This window comes from Gambusia affinis, linkage group LG24 (assembly GCF_019740435.1).
Source record: "Gambusia affinis linkage group LG24, SWU_Gaff_1.0, whole genome shotgun sequence".
Taxonomy (NCBI): Eukaryota; Metazoa; Chordata; class Actinopteri; order Cyprinodontiformes; family Poeciliidae; genus Gambusia; species Gambusia affinis.
Genome location: NC_057891.1, coordinates 10080314 through 10096272, shown reverse-complemented (window position 1 = coordinate 10096272; position 15959 = coordinate 10080314). Strand labels below are relative to the sequence as shown.

General features: G+C 41.2%; 2 protein-coding genes across 3 annotated transcripts; one reads left to right on the top strand and one right to left on the bottom strand.

Moving 5' to 3' along the window:
- The first annotated feature begins 557 nt into the window (after positions 1–557).
- On the top strand, positions 558–5492 carry LOC122827316 (cyclic nucleotide-gated channel cone photoreceptor subunit alpha-like). Its single transcript, XM_044110121.1, has 8 exons — positions 558–571; positions 1209–1276; positions 1921–1998; positions 2122–2178; positions 3441–3551; positions 3751–3852; positions 3949–4055; positions 4133–5492. Exons 2-8 carry the CDS (start codon positions 1233–1235, stop codon positions 5485–5487), a joined length of 1854 nt encoding a protein of 617 aa, XP_043966056.1. The 5' UTR covers positions 558–571; positions 1209–1232; the 3' UTR covers positions 5488–5492.
- A 1302-nt stretch (positions 5493–6794) lies between these two features.
- On the bottom strand, positions 6795–15836 carry LOC122827314 (ubiquitin-protein ligase E3A). 2 transcript variants are annotated; one of them, XM_044110115.1, is made up of 11 exons: positions 15475–15836; positions 14916–14960; positions 13333–13637; positions 11999–13248; positions 11770–11914; positions 11418–11623; positions 11174–11338; positions 10939–11094; positions 10780–10853; positions 10110–10253; positions 6795–9361 (listed from the first exon to the last, which is right to left on the bottom strand). In XM_044110115.1, the coding sequence occupies exons 1-11, from the start codon at positions 15549–15551 to the stop codon at positions 9241–9243; spliced, it is 2688 nt and encodes an 895-aa protein (XP_043966050.1). In that variant the 5' UTR covers positions 15552–15836; the 3' UTR covers positions 6795–9240. The 2 variants fall into 2 exon arrangements, with proteins under 2 accessions (XP_043966050.1, XP_043966051.1); XM_044110116.1 differs by lacking the exon at positions 15475–15836 and adding an exon at positions 15049–15368.
- Positions 15837–15959: the final 123 nt, after the last annotated feature.

The window sequence follows — 15959 nt, the reverse complement described above, 5'->3', positions numbered from 1 at the left end:
AAATAAAATTCTGCTTCCCATTTTTGATGCCGCCCTGGGCAGCTGCTTTTATGGCCCAAATCAAAAGCCATTACTGGTCATGGGCTCACAGAATTATTTTAATGCTCAAAGATTAGTGGAGTCATAGAACTAATATCTTCTGATTGAGAAAGATAATAAATGACTCTCAAAAGATGTTTAAGATCCATCAGTCGATCAGGATTCGACGACCTGAACGAGGTTCACAGCTGAGGGAGGAGAAATGTCTTGCTTCCTCCTCCTCCTCTCACCTCCTGCTGGGAGGTGTCACTACGATAAGGATTTCCTCCATCAGCAGAGTGAGGACACGACTTCATTTACTGAGCTGCGCTGGGGGATGGACTGCAATTTCTTCCTGGTGATGTGTTATTTTTTGGAGGAGAGTGTTGCTCTGTTTGGTGTGAAACAGCAGGATGGAGTTTAATCAGAGCTCACCCTGAATCCTCTGCAGTAACAGACGCTCCTCCTCATCATCTTCATCATCTTCATCTTCTTCTTCTGCGTCATAACCTTTATCATCATAATTATCATCATCATCATCATTTACACTCAGGTAAATTTCAACTGCTGTGGTGGTTAAAGTGAAGAAAACTACTTGAGTCTGGGGCTTAGCAAGTCACGTTGGTCTGAAAATCTAATTTTAGTTTCTGTAATCTGGGAGAAAAGGATTTCAGTGAACTGTACTGTAGAGGCTTAATGAGCTAATGTGACCAAACACAAACTAATTCTGGTTTTATTTATAATTCAGACATGTCATCCACACTTTCAGTTTACAGACATGAGATAAATGGTTTCTAATGTTTGTGCCTGATTAATTATAAAAACCTGGATGATCACAGTGTTGGTCTGCAGTCCTGCTGGACCTGCGTAACACTGATGATCTTTAAAACAAACAGACTCTGTGTATCAATGACACTGAATCTTTGTTTTTCTCTTTGTTTGACATTAAATCAGACAAAACCTTTCAACCTAATTAGGATTAACAAAATGACTATGCTTCTGAGGGTTACATTATCAGTACACTTACACCAGGTACTGTCTCAATTGTCTGTGGCATGAGTCAGAAGTACCATTATTATTTCCTAAAATAGCAAAAGTAACCAGTCAAGATTTTGGTGCCTATTTTTGGAAAAAATGTTTACTATGAGGAATTGACTCATGATTAATATTTCTATTATGTGTGTTCATAGCACCTGTGTGCCAGTCTAACTGAGATGGAGCTCCAGCAGCAGGCGGTAAGAACAGGACTTCTGTCCAGGTGAGAGCAGATAAAGCCTCACTAAACAATGGATTATGGGGTTCCATTTGTGCCGAAAATATGTTCGTGTGTCTGTAGCAAATGATGACATACTCCATTGTACTTAAATATTGCAATTTCTGTTAGTGTCGTTTATATGAAAAAAAATATGCATATATTTCTATAATGAGTCCTCAAAGTTGATCTGGAGCTGTTGTGTGCTAAAATCTGCAAATCCTTGAGACCACCTCTAAAAATGCTCATAATTGCTATTTTAATAGTTCAAACACCAAATATACCTGGATATGCATTAATACAGAGGAAACCGTCTTGGCACTAACATCCACAGTCTTCCTTATATTGGGAGTATAGCCCATCACTGGGCTAATTATTACTAATTATTAACTGTACTAATTATTACTATTAGTTGGCATCATGAGAGACCTAATCCCACAACATTGCATATTTTATTTTATCCCAACTTGCGATAAGACAAGAAACAAGAATTCATTCTTTAAAAAGCTCCACAGGTTTCTTAACCTGCAGATAAAGATTAGTACTTTCAGGAGGCTTATTTGACATATATCTCATTACAACAAAAGTCTCAGGCAAGACTGATTAATTTTTCTAACCAGCAAATAATTTTTTTGGTTCTCTTCTCAAAGGCTTTCAAACATGGCACGCTTTGGAAGGAGCAGCGTTGGTCCTGGAGAGTCTGGCCTCAGCAACCAGAGGACAGATCGGTGAGCTGTGCATAACCACGTAGTTCTTCATATGTAGCTCAGCATTTAACCTGACGCTTCTCACTCTGTATGCTGGGGGACTTTATCAAAATGAATGAACTTCTCCATTTGTTCCTGTTGCAGGGAGAAACAGTGGCCGCTTGCTGCACAAAATACAAACAACTCCAACAATAACGATGGGTAAGTCACAAATTTTCTCATAAATTTATGTCAGATGAGCTGACGTAAACACCTCTTAATAAAACTTTTTACTCATAAGGCTGTGAAGAGCATAAAGCCCGTTTGAAGTCAGCAGATGGTTATACTGTCCTTCTGCCAAGACTTCCTTTAAACCTTAAATCAGAAAGTCTGCATAACAGTGACTTGTTGTGGAGTTGACCATGAACACGTCTACATCCCAAAGTTTAGGACAATGAATAAATATGGCTACATCTTCTTTCAGTTCTTGGTTTTATGGATGCGTCAAGAGTTTCTAAGGTAGACTTGTTTTTTTTCTTTTTCTTTTTTCAAAAACATTTTTCCTTTCCAAATTCTAAGATATCTGTTGTTTAGTTTAGTACACATGGTAAGTCTGGAATCATGAAGTAGGGAAAAAGATTCCAAACAGTATCACATCAAGCCCCAATCTAAAGAAATACAAAAAAAAAATCAGACACAGTCATTAATAACTGTATGTCTGTGTGAAGTGTTGCAAAGCCATTTTTATGACTTTGTAACACCTTGGTACTTTCTGGACTTTGATACTCCAGGAATATATGGTGGGAAACATGAAACTGTGGTGAACCTTCCAATGAGTGATTCTGTCAAAATAACTCATTGATTTTGACAGATTCTTTTGTGAAACTCATTGGGCAAATTGATTGGCCCAATCAATGGAAAATCCTGAACAGATTAGTGTCCAGTCCACCAAAGTAACCTGAAGACAGTAGTTCCCAAAGATTTTCTGAGCATCCCCATGGATTATAATAACCCTGACCCCCCACGTACTCCCCAGAAAAAAAAAGAAAAAAAAAATCAACTGGGCACACACATCGTTCAACCAGACATACCCCTATACACATATTTTGTTTTCTAACTCCACTGAAGTTTATTTCACACTTCAGGTTGCAACAAAACACGCTACAAACCATCTTTACAGAGAAATACTTTTGTGTAACTGGGTTTTTTTTTTTCATTCATCCATACTGCTTCCCGTGCCCCCCCCCCCCTGCAATGGCACTGGGCCCCCCTCGGAAACACGCCCCACACTTTTTGAATTGAATTGATGAAATGAATCATGTAAATATGTTCATGTATCACTGTAACAAAAAAGTATTCACTTTGCTAGTCATAATGTTATGCCTGATTTCTATTCAGAACCACCAGTCTCTTGAACTGTGATATTCTTTACTGACAAGGCAGCACAAGTTCCCCTAATCTGGCTTTTTACAATTGCTGTTTAGGAAAAAGGAGGAAAAGAAAGATGAAAAGAAGGAGGAAAAGAAGGATGACAAGAAAGATGATAAAAAGGATGAAAAGAAAGATGACAAAAAGGATGATAAAAAAGAGCCACCGTAAGTACCTTGATCAGTTTCTTGAATTTGAGTGGTACACCGATGTCTTCATGAGAGGTTAAAGACATTTACTGTATGTCTACTGATACTCTATTTGTCATAATTTTGTTAGAAAGTCAAGCTTTGTGGTTTTGGTAATGAATAGTACACTGTCCTCACTAATGAAGCTGTTGTCTACTAACCATGGCTTATCAACCAGGAAGGAGGTGTGGATCATGGATCCTGCTACCGATACATACTACAATTGGCTGTGCACAGTCTCTGTGCCAGTCTTCTACAACTTGATGTTTCTTGTGGCAAGGTTTGGGTTGACGTAATTTTCTAAATCAATTTCATATATAATTTTATTTTCATTCTCTATTGTCAGCTTTTTTTTTATGACTTTGCTTCCATGTAGGGCATGTTTTAATGAACTCCAATATGCTAATTCAACACTGTGGATGGCGTTGGACTACATATCAGATGTTATCTACTATGTAGATACCTTTGTGAGAGCCAGGACTGGTAAGCAAAGGCAGAGTTGTTTCTTTCAGCTTTTTTCACAGACAGTCCACTTCCTAAAGCTTGCAATGTTCCAACAGGTTTCTTGGAGCAAGGACTGCTTGTGAAGGATGCAAAAATGCTAAAAGAAAAGTACATGAAGACCCAGCAGTTTAAGTTAGATATGATGTCCATCATCCCTACTGACTTTGTGTTTCTTCATATTGGAATCAACAACCCAGAGTGGAGGTTCAACCGTCTCCTTAAGTTACCTCGACTTTTTGAGTTCTTTGACCGGACGGAAACTCGAACTAACTTTCCAAACATCTTTCGAATTGCAAATCTGGTACTTTACATTATCATCATCATTCACTGGAATGCTTGTCTCTACTTTGCTGTCTCCAAGATTCTTGGTTTTGGTTCAGACACATGGGTATATCCTAACATAACCAATCCTGTATATGCTCGTCTGAGCAGACAGTATATCTATTGTTTTTACTGGTCTACCCTTACCTTGACAACCATTGGAGAGACCCCACCTCCAGTCAGGGACATAGAGTACTTTTTTGTTGTAGCTGATTTTCTCACTGGGGTTTTGATCTTTGCAACAATTGTAGGCAATGTTGGTGCCATGATTTCCAACATGAGTGCTGCACGAGTGGAGTTTCAGGCCAAGATTGACTCAATCAAGCAGTATATGCAATTTCGGAAGGTCACAAAAGATCTGGAGGCAAGGGTGGTGAAGTGGTTTGACTACTTGTGGACAGAGGGGAAGTCCTGTGATGAGAAACTGGTACTAAAGAATCTGCCTGACAAGCTTAAGGCTGAGATAGCTATAAATGTTCACCTGGAGACTCTGAGAAAAGTGCGTATCTTTCAAGACTGTGAAGCAGGTTTACTTGTGGAGTTGGTTCTGAAACTTCAACCTCAGGTCTTCAGCCCTGGTGACTACATCTGTAAAAAAGGAGACATTGGCAGGGAAATGTACATAATCAAAGAAGGAAAACTCGCTGTTGTGGCAGATGATGGGGTGACGCAATTTGTTGTCCTCAGTGATGGGGCATATTTTGGAGAAATCAGTATCCTTGGAATAAAGGGCAGCAAAGCAGGAAACCGGAGAACGGCCAACATCCGAAGTGTTGGCTACTCAGATTTATTTGCACTATCCAAAGATGATCTAATGGAGGCTCTCATTGAATATCCTGATGCTAAATATGCTCTGGAGGACAAGGGAAGGGCCATTTTGATGAAGGATAATCTCATAGATGAGTCACTGGTAGCTGCCGTTGATGCCAAGGATTTAGAGGATAAAGTCAACCAGATTGAAGGCAGCGTGGAGGTCATGACGCTCAAACTTCAAAAGCTTAGAAATCAATATGAATCCTCTCAGCGTAAACTCAATCAGCGGCTCACTAACTTATCAAATGAGGTCAAAACCCTCAGAGTTGATGAGTGATGTTTCCTGGGAAATTAGCCTGCTTGTCGTCTTTGGAACTGTAGAACTTTTATACTCACTAAGTGAAACAGTTGGACAGTGTTTCTACTCACTACCCCCATACAAAATATACTAAAATAAAAAGGTTGCCTTTAAAGGTCTCCATTGTCTCTTTCCAGTTGGGCTCATACAGATGAACCTGGTAAGGTCTACAGGCACTGAACACAAAAGCAATGCTAACAGAACCATGATAAATACCACCCAACCTATTATAACTTCAAAGTTTAAACAAAAAAATAATAATAATGGCAATAAGAACATGATGCTTTTCTATCTAAAATGGTCAGAAAAGAAGAGAGTCATAAACAATGACTCAATGAAGAGATGAATCCATAATGAATAACTCTATTGTAGTAGCCTTAATGTGACATTTGAATTCCTACCTGATACTGCCATCTAGTGGGTTTTAATTAAGGCCATCAGAATTAAGCATCCATCATATTTTTCAGATGTTCTTTGGAAGTATAAATGGAACTACCCAGGAACTACCAAGGGATGATCTTTGCCATCTTCTGGACGTTTCTGGAACTCCACTGCCATAACCTACAGTGAAACCACCAGAATAGAGTGCACTAACCAAAAACAGGGTTCCACATAGAAAAACCAAATGTCTTACAGTGAGATGAGACACAATGTCTGTTTACAAGAGTCCAGGTCACGCATTCATATCTCAGGACACACTGTACCAAGTACCTACATGTTGCCGGCAGGGGCATCAATTGTGAGGATGCTTGCATATCACAAAGCTACTGAAATATTGAAGGTCAACATTGCTCAGCTTTATGTAAGGTCTAGGCAATTAGCTCAAAATGATCCCTATACCTGTCAGATTTATAGATAAACTCCTTGGAGTTAAAATCATCTGGAATTAAAATTTGCCAGTGGCATGAGTAATTTCACGTTGGTTTTGGAAAGAATATGCAGACTAACATTAAGATTCTGGAAATGTCTTTTGAGTGCAAATCTTACAATTTTATGGACTAATTTTCAAATCTATGTCCTGAAAAACTATTTTGGTACTCCACCAATACTGCCAAGATAAAATGGTCAATAGATTCCTGGAAATAGCTTCAGACATGTAGTGAGGCAGAACCTGCTGGGGACCATATTAGTGGGTTTTTGTATGAATTAGAGAACATCTTTTATAACTGAAGAACTGAAAAAGTAAAGATGGACAATGTTTGAAGACAAAATGATGGGCATTTGTACGGTTATGATACACGATGACTGTCAGGTCCTCTTACTAATGGGTAAAATATAACAAGATCTTTGTCATAGTTCCTTTTATTGTTTCTGCCTGGTCTGTATGCAAACAAAATTACATTTACATTCATAGTAATTTATTTAATGGTTCATAAGGAAGTGGCTCATTTAGTTTGTTTAGATGATGCATTTCTCACAGCATACATCAGAGAGATCCAAATACAAGTCAGAACACCTTGCCCAGATGAACTGCTAGGAAAGTCACCACAGAGCTTTGCCTGAGACTAAGTGACTTATGGATTTTTTGACAGATCAGCAAACCTTTGGTAGGGTTCTTCTACTCATGGTGGTCCTTGTGTCCCATAGCAAGGAGCAAGGATGGTGTTGAGCCGTCCCACCGCTGACTACAGTCCAAGAACTAAAGACCAGAGAAGCCAAACTGTTGAGATCTATTGGTATCTTCTTGACTCTGCCTGTGCAGAAGGTCCCAGATAAGCTGCTGCAGTGTGAGCCTCCTAAGTGTTCAACGTTAAAACCAAAAGTGGATGAAACAAACTGGAGTTTTTACCTGACAAACAGTTAGTAAATGAATTGAGCTGGGACCAGATATTTACATACACCACAGCATGAAACATCCAACCTTTTAATTTCCTGTCTGACGTTAAGGCAGACAAAGTAGTTGTAGGGCCAGCAGGATTGCCTAAATTTTTTCTATTTGCTAAATATAAGATGTTTATTATTTACATACACTACGATTCCTCTGTCTTTAAGCTATTTGGGGTATAGTGCAGATGAAGCTTCTGATGTATTTTAATGCAAGATCTCAAACTGATTCCTTGTGTGACATTGTCACAAATTCAAGAACTCAGCCAAGAAATCAAAACTGTGAACCTAAACAAGTCTGGTTCATGTTTGAGATACCTAAAGGTACCACACATCTGCTAAAACTGTTATATGCAACTACAAACAGCATGGGAGTGTCTCACCATGGAAGAAGTGTCTCACCCATTCATCTGTGGGAAATAGATGAATGGGTTCTGGTGTGAAATGTGAGACTCAACACCAGAACAACTAAAAGTGAAACGAGTCCTGTATCAAGACTGCCTGAAATGCTGCTCAGTAATGAAGAAGCCTCAACTGAAAAACCAAAGTGAAAAGCCAGATTACGGTTTGTAAAGATGCTCACAAAGGGACTCATTTTTGACGATGTCCAAACAAATAAAATTCCAAAAAATGCCATTTTTGAAGCCAAAACTGATTAAATTAAAGTCTGTTTTGTAGTCTCCTTAACATCCTGACTTCAGACCTAAGAAAATTAGTGATCTGAGCTGAAAAGGTGTGTAATGGAGCACTAATAAATCAGTTATGAGAGGAGCTAGCTGCTGTGAGAAGTTAATGGAACAAAACCTTCATCTGACTTAAGCTTAAAGGACAATTGTATCAAATCCCAAGGCAACGGAAAAAAACTTGTGCATTTGAAGAACATTTCCCTACTCTGACATTAACCAAACAAAAACCTTTTTTGTGATCCTAACCAGCCTAAACAGGCGGTTTAGCTTGATTCATTGTCACAAATGGATAAAGCAGGTTGTGTTTTATACAAAGCATTTGTAAATATCTGGTTTCCCTGGTAGGTTGGCACATGGACAATATCCTCTTTAGTCTACATGTGTAGATGATGTACAATATGGTGCTGCAGTTTCTACTGCACTCATATATATAAACACTGTGTTTATTTGGAATTGTCAACACAGGAAGACAAGGAAATGAAAATCTCCAAACAATCATGGCGACCTGTTGCCAAGAAAGAAAAAATACCAAAACATTCTGAAAATGTCTAAGTGCACTTTACACAGCTCTGATCTGATAAGATTTTATTCTAACCTGTGGTGTACCCCCATCCAACCAAACCCCCACCCAGAGCAGGAACAAATGCCCAGAAATAAACTTGAACAGTAATTTAGATGATGTGCCATTTTGGACCAAAGGACAGTAAATTTTCCAATGCTTACGTTTATCTGAATTGTGTTTAAGCAACAGTAGAGTGGAATGGTCAGTGAAGCTCTTTCTTTAGTGGGGAACCTTCAATCATCTGTTAGACCAGGTTATCTTAGCATCCTGTTTTTATTGACTGGACTCTGTCCCCCTTTTCCCAGATTAGGGAAACTAACAGGCTGCCATGAGATAACCCACTGAAACGTAAAAATAAATAAGGAAAACCATCCTCTCTGTACATGGAAAACCCAAAAGGAGGCTGCGACACATTCACATACTGTGGATGTGGGAGTGGGAAGTTCAGGAGGCCTCTGTGCTTACACTGACTGATGGAAGATGATGGAGGCACAGCAGCAAAACTACTAGAGTGCTCAGTTGGAACCGTTTGTCCTCTCATTCTCCTGGTCTGTGTTCTGTCACCGTTTGGATTGTGTCTGATAAAGCAGGGGCGGGCCGGGACGGGGCGGGGCGGGGCTTCATGGGCTTTCAGAGAAGGAGTCTGTTAGTAGTGGGGGCTCAGAGCATGCCAAACCCTTTGGCATAGGTGATGGCTTTCAACAGTCTCTCTCTCAGCTTGTCCATGTTGCTGTATTCTGGCAGCAGCAGCACGTTAAAGCAGGTGTGGGATGTTGGTAACCTGCAGACAGAAAAACGAGACGGCAGGAAGTTCAGAAAAATTGAAGAACTACAGAAGAATAAAGGAAGAAAGGACAGAAGAAGAGTTTATTAGGCAAATGCGCCTCCTACTGGTGGTGTTACGACAGAAATATTTTAAGCTCAATACTGATCTTGGAAAAATATTTGACGCCATTTTCAGAACAATGATAAACATTATTTTAGGGTTCTTTCTAGTAAAGAGCAAAAATATAATTAAATGCAATGAGTAAGAAACAATTCAGCACTTGTTTAGGAAGATATATCGTTTAAAAATGTCATGTTGACAAAACTGTTACCAGTTTAAGTGTCTATGTTAAATAATGTTAATAACTGGAAAATATTATTTTCATAAATTAATCCCTTACTCTACAGTTCCTGTATATATTTTTAAATAGGTTTACTACCTCTAACTAGCAGCTGGTTAAATTGATCCTCCTCATTGTGGGACATTAAAGGGCATTTCTCTTTAAGAAGCATGTACGTTTAAGTCCTTTATGCAATTATTTTTGTTACAACTTTAATTTTGTGTGTGTTTGAATTTTCCTGTTAATAAATTTACAAGCCCGAACTTTGGTTTAATGGTAATTTTGCTGAATATTTTCTTCAGGCTGTCTGAGTCTCACATTCTGACTCAGCGAGACAGAAAGTTCTCCTTCTGAAACTGGGGAACCTTGTGTGACTGACCGGCGGTCTATTGGAGCAGGATGGTTGTCATGGTGACACCTCACCTGTCTGTGTCTGGGCCGTTCTTGGCTATGATCATCTTCAGCTTGCCGAGCCCGCCCACAGGCGCTCTGTCAGTACCGGTGGTGAACTGCAGGAAGAGGCGCTTCTGCTCCTCGCTGAAAGAATGCAACGTCTCCCAGAATTCCCTGCAGGAGACAAATCCAGAAGCTGTTATCACAGCATGGAATCAACAGCTGGAGAAAAACTCTTCACCTGCTGGTTCTTATCACATTCTGCATGTTTATGGCTTAAGTCCTCTTAACCAAATGTAGAGGGAAAAACTACAGAGTCTCCAGCATAGTCACTAAACCTCTAGGTTTACATCAGAATAGGAAGGAGGGAGAAAGAAAGCAAGGAAGGAAAAAAGGGAATGAGGATGGAAAAGGGGAGTGAAAAAAGCAAATAAAAAACAAGAGGGAAGTTACAGAAAAAGAAAAAAGGGAAGGAAGGAAAAAAGTTAAAATAGAAATAACAGAAAAGGAACAAAGGAAAGAAAAAACTAAAGGAAAAGTTAAGAAAAGAGCAATGAAAAAAAGGAAACACAGGGAACAAATGGGGTTATGGTGAAAAGAAAGAAAAGTGAAGGAATCAAGCACAAAAGGAAGGGAAGAATGGGCACAATCTTTAACACACAATAATAAAGCAGACCTAGAGAAAAAGTTGCTTTCTTACTTAATAATTCGAGAGTCTTTGTTATAACCACCATCGTACTCCGTTGTTTCCTCAAGAGCTTGAAAATCCAGGTTCTGAATGAGAGAGAGAGGAACTCAAACCCAGTTTCTCAGACACAACAAAAACTCCTGATTCCTGATGGATGTTTCCAGATCTCACCCTGCTGCCGCAGATCAGGAGCTCAATCTCCTCTGGTCTGAATAAGTACTTCAGCGGCGACTCGTTGGTGACCATGTGGAAGCCTCTCCTAAACGCTTTGAACTGTTTCTCAACGCTTTTGTTTAAAATATATTCAGAATACAGAGCTACAAAGTCCTGTGGAAACACACATCATCAGCAGATAGTAGCAGAAAGTGTTACAATAAAGAACAAGGGTGGCTTCAGTTTGGCTCACCTTTCGGTTTTCATTCGTCACTGGAATTTTTTCCCCATTTTCCCTCAAATCGTACGTGAGTCTGTTACCAAACGGGTCAGTCTGGGAGATCTGGAAGGTGATCATCATGTCCTCCTCCACATTGCCCTCGTACTCTACCAGCTCCTTCAAACTCTGGTACAAAACCTTTCAAAACACAACTGAATGTCAGCAAAACCTTCAACTCATCAACTGCTGATTGAACCGATCCTGAAGTGAAGCTCACTGGATTAGCATCAGCCAAGTCCCTGAAAGTTCCTTTCTTGCCCATCAGCTTCCTGTAGACGACCATGGGAAAGTGCACATCCAGGATGCAGTTGTTATAGATGGCCAGGCCGAGGACGATGCCGATCAGTGTGTACTGGCCTTCATTTTCAAACGACGACGAGTTGAACCAGAACAGCCTGGTGTGTTCATCGTACGTGAACATGCCTGAATAAAGGGACAACAGAAACATGACAGTGGAACAGAAGCATCCTCTTTTGAGTGAGAAGAATTTTGTGGAATCAGTCCAAGTCTGTTCATACCATCAGGGTAGCATGTGGGTGACACGTTGAGCACTTGTTGGGATTTCTTACCAATATCAGGGTTGAAGATCTCCTCCACTACCAGCTGGAAGAACTCTTTGGACACTCCTCCTTCATCAACACCTTGCTCGCCTTCGAACTCCACATACAGTTGCTTCTTCAGATCCGCAGGATTCTCCATTGCTATCATTTCCAGCTGCATGAACAACAAAAACAACCTGGTATGACTACACCTCATTGGGTGCAGTAGCTAGCAAGCATCTGCATTGTTCACACGTACCCTGACCAGAGCGTCATCAATGATGTGATCTCTGCGCACTTTGAGCCTCAGGTAGGGGTTAAGCTGCTGGCCCTGCACCAGGCTGTAGAGCACTGTGATCCTCCGCTCGCTGTACATGCGGATGCGGTTGTCGTAGTACAGGCCCAGGTTCTTGGTGACGGCGTTCAGGACGAAGGGACAGGTCATGAAGGAGAACTTGTTTTCTGTCTCCACCTTAAAGAAAGTGTAGTCTTTGTCCATTTCCAGCACTTCGTTCAAAGGCTCGTTCACAAACTCCTCAAAGGGAATGAGCGGCCGCCTGCAGTCGTTGGTGCGAACTCCCAGCTCTGTCTCCAGAGGGTCCACTCGAGGGCCTTTTTTGTTCCGTCGTTCCTCACCCAGCAACTCCTGCAAGGTGAGCTCGCTGGACTCCGGGATGGGCTCCTCGTCCTCATCTTCGTTGTTCTCTGTGTCCAGGTCGCCTCCGAGCACGTTTGCATAGTAAACAATCTTCAAGCACTTGGTGGCCGCCACGACCGCATCGTCGTCATTGACCAGGTTGCGGCTGCTGAACTCGTTGCTGATCACCTTGAAGGTGATGAGCTGCTGGAAGGTTTCCATCATCCGGCGGATCTGCTCTGCGCTGTAGTGGGACCACAGGCGAGTCAGTTTGGCCTGGGCAGCCAGGGGGAGTTTGCTCATGGCTTTGCAGAATTGCGGCAGAGCAATCTCCAGGTACTCTGGACTGTGCAGGTTGTTGTTCTCCATCACTATGACGAACAGGTTCAGATAGTTGGGGTCTCTTGAGTACACATTGTGGTATGTCAGGTCACACTCGACATTAGGTGAGAGGTAGACAAGTGCATTCAAGAAAGCGGCCTCTATCTTCTCGTTGGAGAGCAGGCGCTCGTAGACCCGCCGCACGGCTTCGATGTCCACCGAAACCTCATCAGGGGCCAACTTCTGGACGTCGTTTTCTCCTGAGGAGCATTCGCCGAGCCGTGACGATGAGGAGGTGGGGGAGTCTTCCTCCATGGCTGTGGCAGAGCATGCAGCAGCCTCCTTTTCATCTTCATCCTTGTCCTCGTCTTTTTCTTGGAGGGACTTTAGCTCCTCCTTTGTGTGAGGTTTGGATCTCCGGAAGCTCTGCACCAGGCCTTCGGCGCTGGAGAATACCCGACCTATTACTCGGATCAAAGGAGAGTAATCCTCCTTCTCTCCACAGATGTCCAAGATCTCGTACACCTTCTCCTCTGTCAGGTAATTTATATCTGCGTACAGAGACAAATGTTTCATTAAGAGAAAAAGCAAAACTTCATCTTAGCAAACGTTACATATGTCTTGAATGGACCCACCTTTGAAATTGTCTCTGACAGCATGGACATCTTTATGGTTCAGCTTCCTGTTACTGCAGGCTGAGTTGCTGTGAGCACTGCTCTCCAGGTACGTGGAAGCCGTGCCTTTCTTCGAAGGGTGTGGGTCACATAGTTTGGCGTTGACCTTATAGAGCTCGAGAGCTTTGACTGCCGCCGCGTTGTTGTCCATGCGGCTGAATCCCGCTGATGAGGCACACCAGGAGTTGGAGCAAGACTCATTCCCACAGCCCTCCGTTAACTGGTGGTAATAGCGCTCTATTAGATGTTTGGCAGCTGCACGCTTCCTGTGTTCAGAAGACAGAAACAAACCAATGAGTACTAACCAATGAGGAGGATGACAATAGGAGAGGTTATTTCAAGGCTCCAGAGCAAACTTGAAAGACAAGTATAAATAATATGACCTTGATATATTTGATTGGCATTTTTTAAATGAAATAAGTGGACGGTTGAAAGACCCAGCCATAAAGGGCTTAAAGTAAAATAAATAAATACAATTTTTTTAAAAATCTGAGCCTAAAACCTTTTTTTGGTGGCAGAGATATAAAGATATTGTTGAACATTTATCAAAAACTCTTTGTTGTGCTGTTAAAATCAGTTGTTTGCAATTTTCAAATGGGCGAACTTAAAGTAACAACTTCAATGAGGTTCCAATTTGGCCCAGCATTACTATTTATGACACAGGAGGGTTGTATATTTGCATAATTTGTTTCAAAACTTAAAGTTCAGCTTTAAAGTGAATTGTTACCATGTTTAAAAAATAGGTTGGAGTCTCACTGATTGAGTGTGTGGACCGTAGTCTTTAATACAGTTAACCAGTTCACACTGGTGTACTTAATACAAGTAATGAGCAGAGGATAGGAGGGCTTTGTAAAGATGAACTAAAAGGTCTGTGAGAGAATGAATTCTTGCTGGCTGCTAAGAGATCAAGTACTAATTTCAGACAATAGCATATTAATTAATGATTAAAAATCATACAATGAGATTGTCTGGATTTTTATTTTTATTTTTGTCTCGCAGTTCAGGTGAGAACTATGTAAAATATGATGTATTAGATGTTAGAAGAGGAAAAATTTGAAAAATCAGTGGTGTATCAAATATGTACCTTACTGTGACTGTTAAAACAAGACCAGACAGAAAATGGTCAGACAGGATTTTAAAGATTATATCAAACCATCAAGTTCTGACCCAAAACCAAAAGGACAGTTTGATTAATTTTTGGAGACATGTCCTGTGTCTGATAAGCAGACACAGGGTGGTCTCGGCCTGTGTCTGATAAAAGTATAACGGAAGTGTTTGGTCTAAATGACTTTCCTTATATCTAGAGGAAAAAAGAGGAAGCTTTCTAGCCTCAAAATACAGTCCCAACTGTGAAGTAAGGTGGTGGCAGCATCATGTTGCAGAGGTGTCTGGTCTCATTTTTAACATCACAAAAACCTAACATAATACTTGAGGTTCACTGTATTAAGTTTTCAGTGAGCAACCATGTCCTGAAATTGGTGTTTCTGAATGGAGGAATGAAAATGGAATGAATGAAAATGCGTAACTACAGATATTTTACTTACATTCGGCTTGCTTCTGGGTTTTCTATGTCAGGCTCCTCTTGTTCTCTAATTAAAAGGAGAAAACAAAGATTTAAAGTCAAGGCTGACTGACACATCTGAGCTGTTCTGATGCAGAGCCATAATGTAAACCTACTAAGAAAAACAGGAACCAGACTTGGTCTTGTCGCCTACTGAATTATCCGTACAGTAGCACATTTCTGCTGATATATCGCCGTAATAAGTGGTAACTGCTGTGTCGTAGAAAATCTAGCAGCCATTGTCAGAAAAGTCAGTCAGACAAATGTCACGGACAGATTCTCTCTGACGCTGACCCAGCAGGCTAAGATAGCAAAACTATCAGGCTTCCTCGCTCCAGCTGCATTGTGTGCAGAATTCCTCTAGCTAATAACTTTACAATACATATTCCTTATTAACCCACCAAAGCTGGGGGAGAACAGCAGCTGCAGATGGTCTGCAGCCACACAGCAACTAGCAGCAACAGCTAACTAGCTGGCAGGCTAGCTATTGATCGGTTCGCTCCTCCCCGGCAGCCCCGGCTCCCTCCTCTCGGCTTCCTCACCTAGCAGCTCCTCTGGCGGGGCTGGTCTCGGCCTGTGGTGTCGCACACTCACAGTCCTCCTTCTCGTCGGAATTCATACGAGACTTTATCCTCACTTGTTTGTTATCTGCTGCTGTTTGTGAGTGTCCCGGCCTTCCGCAGGCGGCGTAGAAATCGGCAAATGCGGCGGATCTAAGCCCACTATAAAGGCGGTAGAGCTGTGTGTATATCGGGCTTCATTTACGGCCTTCTTCCTGCAGGTTCTATCCTTTGCCTGAGAGCCGCAGCCATGTTGACTTCACCCGTTAGCCAGTATCCCACAATGCTCCGCGCGCCAGCTTCAAAACCTGCTGGCCTGGATCACAACTCCAGGGACTGGACTCAACCTCAGTTGAATTGCTATAATTTCTTAATAAAAAAATAGTATTAAGAAATTAATTTGTTCAGGAATCAAATCTTAAGTCATATGAAATATACTTGGAAGACCAGAAATGTACATACAACGA

Excerpts from the sequence above, each read along its gene's own strand:
- LOC122827316 (XM_044110121.1), top strand. The coding sequence starts at position 1,233 with ATGGAGCTCCAGCAGCAGGCGGTAAGAACAGGACTTCTGTCCAG. Across the intron at positions 2,179-3,440 it reads AACTCCAACAATAACGATGG|GAAAAAGGAGGAAAAGAAAG; the intron begins GTAAGTCACAAA and ends ATTGCTGTTTAG. Across the intron at positions 3,552-3,750 it reads GATGATAAAAAAGAGCCACC|GAAGGAGGTGTGGATCATGG; the intron begins GTAAGTACCTTG and ends CTTATCAACCAG.
- LOC122827314 (XM_044110115.1), bottom strand. The coding sequence starts at position 15,551 with ATGAATTCCGACGAGAAGGAGGACTGTGAGTGTGCGACACCACAGGCC. Across the intron at positions 13,249-13,332 it reads TGTCAGAGACAATTTCAAAG|ATATAAATTACCTGACAGAG; the intron begins GTGGGTCCATTC and ends CTCTGTACGCAG. Across the intron at positions 10,254-10,779 it reads AAAGACTCTCGAATTATTAA|GGAATTCTGGGAGACGTTGC; the intron begins GTAAGAAAGCAA and ends TGTCTCCTGCAG.